Raw genomic sequence first — 14,585 nt, forward strand, 5'->3', positions numbered from 1 at the left:
TCAATGAGCACTTCGGAGAGACTTAGATGGGTCTCCCCACAGCAAAAGCACGAAAATAGGTGTGCGAGTAATGGGAATTAGTGAACTCCCAGTCTGGCTCACCAGAGTACTTGTACCCACCAAAGACAAGGGTTTCCTAACAGGGCAGGTAGTTATGTAATGTCCTGCCCTTCCACAGTACAGACAACAGTTTGAACTCAGCCTATGTGAGCTTTCCCCAACCGATAACCTAGCTCGTCCCAATTGCATAGGCTCAGGAGTATCCAATTCACCCGTCGTTGATGATTCACGAAGGTGAATTGATCGTTGATGATTTTCAAAGGTGAGCGAGCCATAGCAGATGAACGAGTGTGCCCGAGACCAGACCTCCTCTCACTCCTGCTTTCCCTTAGGCGTCCATCAATTCTAATGGTGAGGGCGATGAGGGCGTTGAGGTTTTACCACCTCAGGTAATCCGTGAAGAACGGTATCGAAAAGAGACTCCAGGCACTCTCGGCAGCCAATGTGCAAAAATCAACCTTGTAGTCTGCCACACTACGGGAGTTTTGACGTAATTCAAGAAGATTACTGGCCGACACTCTCCCGGATACCGGAGAATCGAATACCTTCCTCACCTCTGCCATGAAATCCTCCAGATGACAACAAATGGTGGATTGTTGCTCCCGAACTGCCGTAGCCCAGGAGAGCGCCCTTCCTGACATTAGCATAATAATATACACTATCTTTGACCGGTCTGAAGAGAACGAAGATGGCTGCAGCTCAAAAATAAGGGAGCATTAAGAAACCCTGGCAGGTTCCAGGATCCCCAGGATATCGCTCCGGAGGAGCCGCGGTAGGCTGTACAAACCCACCACTGATAGTAGACAGATTACTGGATGGTTGGGTGGTCTCGGAGGTGGCAGGCTGCCTATGACCTAACTCACTGATTCGCTCCATGATAGCCTTGAACCCTTACCGTGACGTAGAGTCCAGGAGGTACAGTGTGGCTGGCAGACTCAAGGTCAGAGCAGGCAGAATGGTCAGGCAGACGGGTACAGAGTCCAAAAAACAGACAAGGGTCAAAACCGGGAGGACTAGTAAAAGATAATAGAGAAGGCAGGAGCACGGGAAAAACACGCTGGTTGACTTGGAACATACAAGACGAACTGGCACAGAGAGACAGGAAACACAGGGATAAATACACCAGGGATACTGTACCAAGTGGCACCTGGAGGGGCTGGAGGGAATAATAAGGACAGGTGAAACTGATCAGGGTGTGACACACAGTTTTATTTGAGACGACTATACAACCATCAAAATTAATTGTCAGATCTAACAGAAGATCTCTTTGTTTCTTGAGACCTAACATTAGCATCTCTGTTTTGTCTGAGTTCCTTATGTCTGTAACACAGGGGGGGAAATTTGGGGGCACCATGTTTCATCAAAATGTACTGCTGTGTATCGTCTGCATAGCAGTGAAAGTTAACATTCTGTTTCCGAATGACATCACCAAGAGGTATTATATATAGTGAAAACAATAGTGGTCCAGGAGGGGACTAAGCTCGCATCCCTGAGAGGCCTCTGTGTTGAGGATCAGCAAGGCAGATGTGTTGTTGCCTACCCTTACCACCTAGGGGCAGACCGTCAGGAAGTCCAGGATCCAGTTGCAGAGGGAGGTGGTTAGTCCCAGGGTCCTTAGCTTAGTGATGAGCTTTGAGGGCACTATGGTGTTGAACTCTGAGCTGTGAGCACATCCTGGTAATCCGTCTGGCCCTGCGAATGTGGACCTGTTAAAGGTCTTACTCACATCGGCTAAGGAGATCATGATCACACTGTTGTACGGAACAGCTGGTGCTCTCATGCATGCTTCAGTGTTGCTTGCCTCGAAGCACAATAGAAGTCCTTTAGCTCGTCTGGTGGCCACATGTGTGATGAAGCTTATTATTTTCAAAAAAAGATTGTTGTTTGTGGCTTTAAAAAAAGCCTACCATGTGAATGAGAGTGGTTTTGTGTGTACTCAACTTATGTGTGCATGGTGTAAATGTGAGGTGTGCCTGTACATTTGTAAGTGTGTGTTTCTCTCTCTCTCTCTCTCTCTCTCTCTCTCTCTCTCTGTGTATGTTCCTGTGTATTTTCTAACTCTAATTGATTTACTACCCAGGTCAATGGCTCTGCGGTTAAAGAGGAGCTCAGCTCACACATCCTGTAGTTAGCATCTCACTCTCATCACGGGGCAATCATCACCCAAGTCATATGTGTTTCTGTTCTGATCTGTGTGTGCGCGCACGTCTGTGTGCTTGTGTGTGTGTGTGTGTGTGTGTGCGCGTGTGTGCATGTGTGTGTTTATGTGTGTGTCTGTTTGCATCTGAGCTCCTAGAGTGTGTGGCTCTCTTTTATTTGCAAGTTTGTGTGTCTGTGTCATAATTATTAAATTGTCTTTATCTAAAAAACAGAAGAAACTAAATGCACATTCACTTTATTCCAGGCAACATTACAGTATTTAATGAATTGTACAACAAGTCTGGGTTATTACAGTAACACCCTTGGTTATTACAGTAACAAGCCTGGGTTATTACAGTAACAAGTCCGGGTTATTACAGTAACAAGACTGGGCCATTACAGTAACAAGCCTGGGTTATTAAAGTAACAAGACTGGGTTATTACAGTAAAGATCCTGGGTTATTACAGTAACAAGCCCGGGTTATTACAGTAACAAGACTGGGTTATTACATTAACAAGACTGGGATATTACAATTCCAAGCTTTGGCTCCATGGCTATTACAGTAACAAGCCTGGGTTATTTCAGTAACAAGCCTGGGATATTACAGTAACAAGCCTGGGCTATTACAGTAACAAGCCTGGGTCATTGCAGAAACCATCACATGTGCAAATACATTCACATCAAAAACAGATCATACTTCTGTCTAATAGGCACCATACTGTATGTGTCTGATGATAATACAGACAGCTATCAAATCAATGAGGCCTAATATTACCCAGAGCACAATACACATACAGGTACTTAGGCTAACTAGCTGAACATTTGGCATTTGGTATTTATCGGGCTCCCCATTAGCCACTGCAAAAGCATCAGCCACTCTTTCTGGGGCCCATATGAAACATGACATAATACATAGTACAGAACATTATTCCCTCCTGAAACATTCTCTGTGCTACGCAGTGTGAGGGTTTGACCACTAGGCTGTGCATTGGAGAAACTCAAGATGATACTGTACCTCTCAAGCTGTTTGGGTGAGACCTGCTACTCCTTTGCAGTGGTGTGTGTGTGTGTTCAGTGTGTGTTCAGTGTGGCCTGGGGACAGGGTGTTGCAGGGTCATGTGTTCAGCTCCAGTGAAGGGCAGTCTGTGTGTACAGTAGTGATGCACCACCTCTGGTATACTGTTGAACACACAGCTACTCTGGTCCAGAGTATAACCCAGACCCTTACTGCCTTTAGTCTGGGCCACGATGATATGGACACAACACTGACTGGTCCTGGGAGGGAGGGAGGGAGGGGAGGGAGGGGGGAGAGAGGGGGAGGGAGGGAGGGAGAGGGGGGAGGGAGGGAGGGAGGGAGGGAGGGAGGGAGGGAGGGAGGGAGGGAGGGAGGGAGGGAGGGAGGGAGGGAGGGAGGGAGGGAGGGAGGGAGGGAGGGAGGGAGGGAGGGAGGGAGGGAGGGAGAGAGAGACCATATTACTTCAGTAACAGGGGGAGATGTGGAGCTATAGCTACATAACTAGAGGATACAGTCTGGATGTCTGTACTGTAGCAAAGGGTTAGGGGCTTAGTTATTCCAACACATGCTGCTCACCCTCCATGTCTGTGGTGTGTAAAGTGGTTAATGATGAGTGCTCACTGAAGAGTGAGAAGTGTAACACAGAAACACACTAACTTGAGCGCGATAGAGTATTTGCTGGTCCCTGATTCGCTGTCTCTAACCAGGAAGCTGGCATCCCTGCAGCGCTGGAGCTGAGCCTCTGCCTGCTGGCGACTTACACTGCCATGGTACCAGCTAGAGGAGGGGGAGAGGGATGAGGTGAAAGAGAGGGAGAAATAAACATACATACAATGTTTAGAGCTTCAGAGCAGTAGAATGGATGGGGATGAATGTCATATTGTAAACCTGCTCATCAAACATCTCATTCCAAAATCATGGGCATTAATATGGAGTTGGTCCCCCCTTTGCTGCTTTAACAGCCTTTACTCTTCTGTGAAGGCTTTCCACTAGATGTTGGGATATTGCTGCGGGGACTTGCTTCCATTCAGCCACAAGGGCATTAGTGAAGTCGGGCACTGATGTTGGGTGATTAGGCCTAGCTTGCAGTCAGTGTTCTAATTAATCCCAAAGGTGTTAGATGGGGTTGAGGTCAGGGCTCTGTGCAGGCCAGTCAAGTTCTTCCACACGGATCTCGACAAACCATTTCTGCATGGACTTCGCATTGTGCACAGGGGCATTGTCATGCTGAAACAGGAAAGGGCCTTCCCCAAACTGTTGCCACAAAGTTGGAAGCACAGAATTGTCTAGAATATCATTGTATGCTGTAGTGTTAAGCTTTCCCTTCACTGGAACTAAAGGGGCCTAGCCGGAACCATGAAAAACAGTCCCAGAACATTATTCCTCCAACACCAAACTTTATAGTTGGCACTATGCATTCGGGCAGGTAGCGTTCTACTGGCATCCGCCAAACCAAGATTTGTCCGTTGGACTGACAGATGGTGAAGCGTGATTCATTACTACAGACAACACGTTTCCACTGCTCCAGAGTCCACAAACCGTTCTTGTGCTGATGTTGCTTCCACAGACAGTTTGGTACTCAGTAGTGAGTGTTGCAACCGAGGACAGGCAATTTTTAGGCGTTACGCACTACATCACTTCAGCTTGTATGGACTACCACTTCACGGCTGAGCCGTTTTTGCTCCTAGACGTTTCCACTTCATAATAACAGCACTTACAGTTGACCGGGGCAGCTGTAGCAGGGTAGAAATTTGACGAACTGACTTGTTGGAAAGGTGGCATCCTATGACTAGCCGGTTACCACCTGGTTACTCAACCCTGCACCCTAGAGGCTGCTGCCCTATGTACATACTGTAGACATGGAATCACTGGTCACTTTAATAATGTTGACATACTGCTTTACTCATCACTGATGTATATACTGTATTCTATTGTATTTTAGTCAATGCCACTCTGATGTCCACAATATTTATATATTTATTCATTCCATTCTATACTTTTAGATTTGTGTGTATTGTTGTGAATTGTTAGATACTACTGCACTATTGGAGCTAGGAACACCAGCATTTCACTACACCTGCAATAACATCTGCTAAATATGTGTATGTGACCAATAACATTTGATTTGATGACAGCGCCACATTGAAAGTAACTGAGTAAGCCATTCTACTGCCAATGTTTGTCTATATGGAGATTGCATGGCTTTGTGCTCAAATGTATACATCTGTCAGCAATAGGTGTGGCTGAAATAGCCGAATCCACTCATTTAAATGGGTGTCCACATACTGCTGTATATATAGTGTATCTCAATCCCCCCCATCCAGCCTCTCCCTTCTCCCTCTCCTCTTCCCTTACCTCTGTTTCTCCAGGGGCAGGGTGGGGTCCACTTTGACTGTCTCTGCGTTGGGTGTGGAGGTGGTGGAGGGAGGAGAAGAGGATGGGGAAAGTTTGGGAGTGGGAAAAGAGTGAGAGGTGGGAGAGGGGGGAGAGGAATGAGAGAGTGGTGAGGAAGGAGAGAGTTTGAGAATGGGGGAAGTAGGGGAGGAGGGAGAGGGGACGAGGACTTTCTTGTTCCAGGTCTTTTGTCTGAGGGTCTGCTGATGACTGAGAGTCTGCTGTCTGATGGGTGGAGGAGGTTCCTCTGTAGGGGGCAAACTGCTCATTCCCTTCTTAAACTGGGCTGAGGAGAGGGAGAGAGACAGGTGGGGAGAGAGGAATAGAGAGAGAGAGAGAGAGAGAGAGAGAGAGAGAGAGAGAGAGAGAGAGAGAGAGAGAGGGGGAGAGAGACAGAGAGAGAGAGAGAGAGAGAGAGAGAGAGAGAGAGAGAGAGAGAGAGAGAGAGAGAACTGTGTATGTTTGTGTATCGTTGTTGTATCCAATATGTTTACATTTACATTTACATTTAAGTCATTTAGCAGACGCTCTTATCCAGAGCGACTTACAAATTGGTGCATTCACCTTATGACATCCAGTGGAACAGCCACTTTACAATAGTGCATCTAAATCTTTTAAGGGGGGTGAGAAGGATTACTTTATCCTATCCTAGGTATTCCTTAAAGAGGTGGGGTTTCAGGTGTCTCCGGAAGGTGGTGATTGACTCCGCTGTCCTGGCGTCGTGAGGGAGTTTGTTCCACCATTGGGGGGCCAGAGCAGCGAACAGTTTTGACTGGGCTGAGCGGGAACTGTACTTCCTCAGTGGTAGGGAGGCGAGCAGGCCAGAGGTGGATGAACGCAGTGCCCTTGTTTGGGTGTAGGGCCTGATCAGAGCCTGGAGGTACTGAGGTGCCGTTCCCCTCACAGCTCCGTAGGCAATCACCATGGTCTTGTAGCGGATGTGAGCTTCAACTGGAAGCCAGTGGAGAGAGCGGAGGAGCGGGGTGAGGTAAAGGGAGGGAAGGAGGGAGATATGTTCCCTCTCCTTCCCTCCCTCTATCTCCCTCCTTCCCTCCCTTTACCTCCCTCCTTCCCTCCCTTTACCTCCCTCCTTCCCTCCCTCTATCTCCCTCCTTCCCTCCCTTTATCTCCCTCCTTCCCTCCCTTTACCTCCCTCCTTCTCACCCTTTACATCCCTCCTTCCCTCTTTTTACTTCCCTCCTTCCCTCCCTTTACCTCCCTCCTTCCTACCCTTTACCTCCCTCCTTCCCTCCCTTTACCTCCCTCCTTCCCTCTTTTTACCTCCCTCCTTCCCTCCCTTTACCTCCCTCCTTCCCTCCCTTTACCTCCCTCCCTCCATCTCCCTCCTTCCCTCCCTTTACCTCCCTCCCTTTACCTCCCTCCACCTCCCTCCCTCCTTCCCTCCCTTAACCTCCCTCCCTTAACCTCCCTCCCTTTACCTCCCTCCTTCCCTCCCTATACCTCCCTCCCTCCTTCCCACCCTTTACCTCCCTCCTTCCCTCCCTTTACCTCCCTCCCTCCTTCCCTCCCTCTATCTCCCTCCTTCCCTCCCTTAACCTCCCTCCTGCCCACCCTTTACCTCCCTCCTTCCCTCCCTTTACCTCCCTCCCTCCTTCCCTCCCTTTACCTCCCTCCTTCCCTCTTTTTACCTCCCTCCTTCCCTCCCTTTACCTCCCTCCTTCCCTCCCTTTACCTCCCTCCCTCCTTCCCTCCCTCTATCTCCCTCCTTCCCTCCCTTTACCTCCCTCCTTCCCTCCCTTTACCTCCCTCCCTCCTTCCCTCCCTCTATCTCCCTCCTTCCCTCCCTTAACCTCCCTCCTGCCCACCCTTTATCTCCCTCCTTCCCTCCCTTTACCTCCCTCCCTTTAACTCCCTCCACCTCCCTCCCTCCTTCCCTCCCTTAACCTCCCTCCCTTTACCTCCCTCCCTTTACCTCCCTCCTTCCCTCCCTTTACCTCCCTCCCTCCTTCCCACCCTTTACCTCCCTCCTTCCCTCCCTTTACCTCCCTCCCTTTACCTCCCTTCCTCCCTCCTTCCCTCCCTTAACCTCCCTCCTTCCCACCCTTAACCTCCCTCCTTCCCACCCTTTACCTCCCTCCTTCCCTCCCTTTACCTCCCTCCTTCCCTCTTTTACCTCCCTTCTTCCCTCCCTTTACCTCCCTCCTTCCCTCCCTTTACCTCCCTCCCTCCTTCCCTCCCTCTATTTCCCTCCTTCCCTCCCTTTACCTCCCTCCTTCCCTCCCTTTACCTCCCTCACTCCTTCCCTCCCTCTATCTCCCTCCTTCCCTCCCTTAACCTCCCTCCTGCCCACCCTTTACCTCCCTCCTTCCCTCCCTTTACCTCCCTCCCTCCTTCCCTCCCTTAACCTCCCTCCTTCCCTCCCTTTACCTCCCTCCCTTTACCTCCCTCCCTTTACCTCCCTCCCTCCTTCCCTCCCTTAACCTCCCTCCCTTTACCTCCCTCCCTCCTTCCCACCCTTTACCTCCCTCCTTCCCTCCCTTTACCTCCCTCCCTTTACCTCCCTCCCTTTACCTCCCTCCCTTTACCTCCCTCCCCCTCCCTCCCTCCCCCCTTCCCTCCCTTTACCTCCCTCCCTCCTTCCCTCCCTCTATCTCCCTCCTTCCCTCCCTTTACCTCCCTCCTTCCCTCCCTTTACCTCCCTCACTCCTTCCCTCCCTCTATCTCCCTCCTTCCCACCCTTTACCTCCCTCCTTCCCTCCCTTAACCTCCCTCCTTCCCACCCTTAACCTCCCACCTTCCCACCCTTTACCTCCCTCCTTCCCTCCCTTTACCTCCCTCCTTCCCACCCTTAACCTCCCCCCTTCCCACCCTTTACCTCCCTCCTTCCTTCCCTTTACCTCCCTCCCTCTGGAAAACATATATCTACCTGTCAGTGCTCTGACGATGTCCTCCTTCCTCCACTCCCAGGGTAGTTCATACTCTCCAGGGGGGCGAGGGTCTGACTCCGGCCGTGTCACAGGGATCCACACCCCTCCTGCCTCCCCATCTGTCTCCAGCAGCCCCTCGTAGGGAGTGTCGTAGATGTGGGGGGGTGCGGGCTTGCCCCCTTCTCCATCTCCCTTGGGAAGCAGCACACACACCTTCAGCAGGTCCTTGGAGCCCCGCCTACGAATACCTACAAAGTCATTAGAACAATAACATGGTCATTATTTGGTAGGCCTGTTTGACCCATGTGGATATCAAACCCTCAACTCTGCCATTCCAACATTACTGCTGATGTGACATGATTGTGATCCATTGTTCAGTTGTAGACTGTTAGAAAAAACTATTCCATCTAGAACCTAAAAGGGTTATTCGGGTGTCCCCATAGGAAAACCTTTAGAAGAACCCTTTTTGGTTCCAGGTTGAACATTTTATCACAGAGGGTTCTACATGGAACCCAAAATAGTACTGCCTGGATCAAGAAAGGTTCTACCTGGAACCAATGGGGACAGTCTATGGGGACAGCCGAAGAAACCTTTCGGAACCCCTATTTCTAAGAGTATAACACATAGCTTAGTAGCTTGTGATGTGGTCAGACATGTCTGTGGAGGCCGTCAGGTAGCCTGTGTGTCTGGGCTATTGTGTGACTAAACAATGGAGCTACGGGAAGAAAGGTCAACACAGAGCCTGAATGGATGACAGAACGGACCTCTTCCTGAATTCTGGGAAGTGATTGGGTGAGACCAGGAGGAGGGGGATGGGAGGTGGTGGTCTTTTGGTTCTTTTTACACAAAAGTAAAGTAAAATGGAAGGGGTGGGGGGAAGAAACTGGAGGTAACTTCCTTTCCAGAGAATGGGGTAAAGGAAACAGAGGCAGGAGACAGGAAATCCAAGAGGAAGCTGCACCCACTGTCGCAGCACAACACCATTCCCATAGCAACCGCCAGTAGGGAGGAAGTCAGGGGAGAGAGAGAGGAGGGTCTCGTTCTAGTCCGATCCTTTAAAAACCTTTTAACAGCAGCAGTCTACAACCTTGATTCTGGAGAGCTGCAGGGAGTGCAGGGTTTTGTTCCAGCCCAGCACGAACTCCAGCACTGATTCGTTGATTAACTAAGCCAGTGTGTATTAGCGCTGTGCTGGAACAAAAGCTTGGATTCCCTGTAGCTCTCCAGGACAAGATCTGACCCCTGACCTTACTGACCTGTGATGATAACCTGGGCGTCATAGGGCTCCATGTATCCATCGTTCTCTCCTTCCCTCTCCGCCTCCCTCTGCTCTCTCGTTTTCTCTGCGTCAAACGGGTCAGCATAGTCCTCCAGAATAATCAGCTACACAGCGGGAGAGAAGTTGTTAAATGCTCTACCTAACCTTCACAGTACTATACTGTAGGCCTTCTGCCAGAGTAACTGCAATAACCTGTGTAATTAACCTGTAACTGTCTAGTTGGTATGGAGACGTCCCCTTGACGAACTGGGAATGTTTCTTGGGGAATCTCCCCTGCTCTGTGCTCTGTGTGTGTCTTCCCTCCCATGGCTCTGTGTGTTGAGTGTTTACGTGTCTGTCTGACTGCCTGTATGATCTTCATCAAAGCGGCGCCACAGTGATCTGAGCTGCTTGTGGGGGAGCTACAGGCACCACAGTGTTAGATGATGCCTCAAACATAGCCTTCACTGGGTGAAGAAATATAGGAGGAGAAAGAGGTATCGTGTGTGTGTGTGTGTGTGTGTGTGTGTGTGTGTGTGTGTGTGTGTGTGTGTGTGTGTGTGTGTGTGTGTGTGTGTGTGTGTGTGTGTGTGTGTGTGTGTGTGTGTGTGTGTGTGTGTGTGTGTGTCTGTGTCTGTGTCTGTGTCTGCGTCTGCGTCTGCGTCTGTGTCTGTGTCTGCGTCTGTGTGTGAGGGTGACAGCAGTTAGGGAACAGGAGGGGAAGGGACACAGGAAGACAGACTGGGGAAAGAGGTTAGGTCTCATTGTGTGTTTTTTTGTATGGCTGGTGGTGAGGAAAGAGAGACAGGAGGGGGAGGGAGAAGTAGAGACAAAGGCTGAGGTGGGAGAGAGAGACTGATCACAACTCTCTGAGCTACAGTTCTTTCTTTATATCAGTGCACTCATATATGTATGGAAGCTCGTTCCTGCCACCCAATTTAAAAAAAAAATCATTAAAAAAAGTCATTAGAATGTGATACTAAGTCATAATTATGAGATAGTAAGTTGTTTAGGTGATCTGTATTACGTGAATCACAGATTTTGTGTGTGTGTGTGAGAGAAAGAGAGAGAGAGAAAGAGAGAGAGAGAGAGAGAGAGAGAGAGAGAGAGAGAGAGAGAGAGAGAGAGAGAGAGAGAGAGAGAGAGAGAGAGAGAGAGAGAGAGAGAGGGAGATAGATTGTGGTGATATTGTTCCAAATGAATGGACTGAAGAGTTTTGTTGTTGTGAGTTGGTGCCTGTTTAATTCAATTAATTAATTATTAATATATAGCCATTGATTCTTGAAGAATGTAACTTAGAAATTCCTCATGAGCAATGGCCTTACCCCTTTAGAACCAAAAATATTAACTTGTGTTACTCCATTGTTTGTAAACAATGTAATTGTAAACAAACACTGTACAGGTTCACAACACAGATGGTCAGTTCTTGCATCCATACAGATGTAGGATCTTAATTTGGTCAATTTTGTTGCTTTGAATTTTCCTGCACAGCAGGAATGGCAAACTTGTAGTCTATTTGAGGATTAAAAAGGATTCTAAAGTTAGTCATTTCCGCTTTAAAATAACAGACTTGATTTGCCATAATGAAAAATGTATCAACCCCTACAAAAAATGGCCATGAATTATAATCCACATAATAATTCACATTTCCTGTTGCTGCAGGAATCTATTCCTGCTGTAGCATACAGGATCAAATGAAGATCCTACATCTGTTTGTGAGAGTCCTTGCATCTATGTATTTCAATGTGGTTACATTTCTCCTGCCCCATTCCTCAGCTGTTTACCAATTAAGTGGCGGGGAGTAGGCTTTGTTATTGTTTGAATCACAGATTTCCCTTTTAAAAGGGGTCGTGACCTGCAGGACTATTCAATGTCCATGATCCAGACTTATTATCTCATCATTATAACGTACATATCTCATAATAATGAATGACTACCTCATAATTATAACGTACATATCTCATAATAATGAATGACTACCTCATAATTATAACGTACATATCTCATAATAATGAATGACTACCTCATAATTATAACGTACATATCTCATAATAATGAATGACTACCTCATAATTATGACCTAGTATCTCATTATTCGGATTTACTATCTCATAATTATGACTTATGTTACATATGTAAGGGATAATCGACGTGGGGCTATGTGTTGTATGGAAAATAATGAACAACGTGGAAAGTGTGTTCCACGACGCACTAGCAGTTCCACAATGGAGTTACATTATTTTCCAGAGAATGTATAGAGCCCCGAGTTGATTATCCCTTTCATACCATGGCTATAATTGAATACGTTTACTGCTAGAAATGTGTTCAACATCCACTGAAGAAGCTAGCAAGTTTACTAAATTGATACCATTCCCATCATAGCCATTATGAAAATCTAAATCAACAATGCCAATAATGTTTTCAATACGACTTTTGCTTTCAGAAGCAGCTCAAACATCGTCAAACATGAGTTATACCATGACTTTGTCGAATACATGTTTCTGATTGGCTTGAAGGGCATTCTAGGGCGTGCATTATTTCCTTTTATAAACCTGTTGGTTCGAGTCCCGAATGCTGATTGGCTGAAAACCGTAGTATATCAGACCATACTACAGTTCACCATGGTATGTTGGCCATACACCACACGCTATTACGTAATTATGATTTACTATCTCATAACTTCGTTAGCGGGAACGAGCTTCCATATGCTTCCATACACACATGACAATAAACAACAAGATCAAATGTAAATTACAGTAAGCCTAATAACACTGTAGGGCTAATTATAGCATTATAGCATATATTGTTACAACTAAATGACTTTTTCATTTTGTTCAATCTAAGACTTTGTTGACAAAGATGTCAGTACCACATCAGCGCCACTCACCATCGTTGTTTTGATGTCCACCTTCTCCCTCTCGTTTTCGGATCCCACCTGTTCACCTGTACCGCTATGTTTGGGACCCTTGTCCTGTTTGTCCACCTTGATCATCCTGCTGATGCACGCATGCGCCAAACTGGATGTCCTGGTGGGCCGATGCTCCTCAGATGCCCCCACCTCGAGCTTGGAATTCTTCCTACTCTTCCCAGGGATGAGACTGTCCCAGATCTTACCGTCCTTAAACGAGTTCCCGGCAGTACCCGAGCCGTTCCGACCCAGTTCGATGGCCGAGTTTTTCCGGTTTCTTCCGGTCAGTATAAAGCCCATCCCTCCAGCACTTTCCTTGACCCGGTTCCCCTTCAGACTGGTCCCCGGTGTTAACCCGTGTCTGGTTCGGGGTTGAGTGCCGGACTCCGAGGCAGAGCGGACCCTTTCGGTCCCGTTCTTCAGATTGATGGCGGAGCTAAACCACTTTGCCATTGCTGATTACGATCCGTGGCAGTTTTTTGGTTTCTAGCTTTGGCTCAAAACACACTCACTTAGGCCTACTTAGTCTTAATGTTTATTAATCATCCGCAATCGAGTCACAGAGAATAGTTGGTTAGCCCACATACAACTTTCCAAGCACATTCATCCACGAGCACATTGGCCTACGTTTACGCGCCGCGCGCCTGATATCTTATCCGAATTACCCCCTTTGTGATGTTAATGTATTTTAAAAAATTATTACAAATGATTTCTACCCCATAAATTCAGTAGTAAATGTTCTCATATAATTTAAAGTCCAAACTTCACCCCATTTGTCGCTTGACCCACTTCGCTTTGTCGTTCCACAGTGCGTAAAGTTACCTCTCCTTTCATCAACTTGTAACGCCTGTAATATCTATTTCTGCCAGTCGCTATCGCTTTATCTCGAAGCTATCCCCGCAGTTTGAAGAGTAGTCTTTGGAGAGCGTAGAATCGGAAGAACTGGAAGTTTTTCTTCGCACTCACTAATGATGATCCCATTCCCGGAGCTACTGGTGTATGGAGCGGGCTGTCAAAGCTGAGTTCTGGAGAGAGAAGTGCGTGTGTGAGAGAAAGAGTTTGGTGGAGTTGGGAAATGGGTGTGGTGGTGGACTAGCCTACAACAGAATGGTCAAAGAACGCCTATAGTAGGCTATTATTCACTAACAGGGAGGAGACAGGGCAGCTTTGGCAACGCATTTCTCAATTGATGATTTTAAAAAGTTGTCATCACAGCCGTATTACAACATAGTCAATATTTATTAATCAACATAGTCAATATTAACCTACATTGTTTGAAATTGTTGTGTGCAACACAATAGGCTGCAATTAAACATGTCATCCAAAAATATGAACACTGTTTGAATTCACAGGTTTTGGCACCACAATGAGTGAGAACAAATATGTTTTAAAAATAAGAAAATATGTCATTTGTGTTGAGAATTTTCAATAGGGAAAAGAGTCGAATGGCCATTTCAGTGGTTGATTCAAATTTGTAGAATAAACTGTCCCCTAGGCCTCTGTCCTAATTGCCAATAATCTGTAATAATGTGTGCTAAGGGCGCCCTCTGCAGGGGATCTGGTAGATCAAGTGGAACGGTTACCCAATTCCCCTGCCGAGACACTGGTCGGTTTGGTATGGGCTGTTGGAATTTGAGGAGCGCAAACGGATTAATGCCACAAGTTGTGATGCGTTTCGTTTGTTTCTGCATTAGCGTACCTCTTTCTTAGCAGTTAAAACATTTTATTATAACAAACACAGCACTAGGCATTTTCATTCACAAAGTTTTTGTATTTCTATTTATGTAGACCAGTGAAAGACCTCTCCCCTGAGTCAATTTATCACAGATTGACAGACAGACTCACCAATATTCAAAGCGGGCGCTGTCCAGAGCACCGCCTACTGCTATGTGCTCAACCAATACCTGTACTCCCTCTAGCGG

General features: G+C 47.4%; 1 protein-coding gene across 1 annotated transcript; it reads right to left on the reverse strand.

Annotated features, from left to right (window-relative positions):
- Nucleotides 1–2,410: 2,410 nt before the first annotated feature.
- LOC123998241 (SH2 domain-containing adapter protein E-like) lies at nt 2,411–13,754 on the reverse strand. The gene is made up of 6 exons (XM_046303278.1): nt 12,643–13,754; nt 9,754–9,880; nt 8,497–8,745; nt 5,571–5,895; nt 3,873–3,992; nt 2,411–3,475 (listed from the first exon to the last, which is right to left on the reverse strand). The coding sequence occupies exons 1-6, from the start codon at nt 13,114–13,116 to the stop codon at nt 3,283–3,285; spliced, it is 1,488 nt and encodes a 495-aa protein (XP_046159234.1). The 5' UTR covers nt 13,117–13,754; the 3' UTR covers nt 2,411–3,282.
- Nucleotides 13,755–14,585: the final 831 nt, after the last annotated feature.

Source organism: Oncorhynchus gorbuscha, linkage group LG15 (assembly GCF_021184085.1).
Source record: "Oncorhynchus gorbuscha isolate QuinsamMale2020 ecotype Even-year linkage group LG15, OgorEven_v1.0, whole genome shotgun sequence".
NCBI classification, from domain to species: domain Eukaryota; kingdom Metazoa; phylum Chordata; class Actinopteri; order Salmoniformes; family Salmonidae; genus Oncorhynchus; species Oncorhynchus gorbuscha.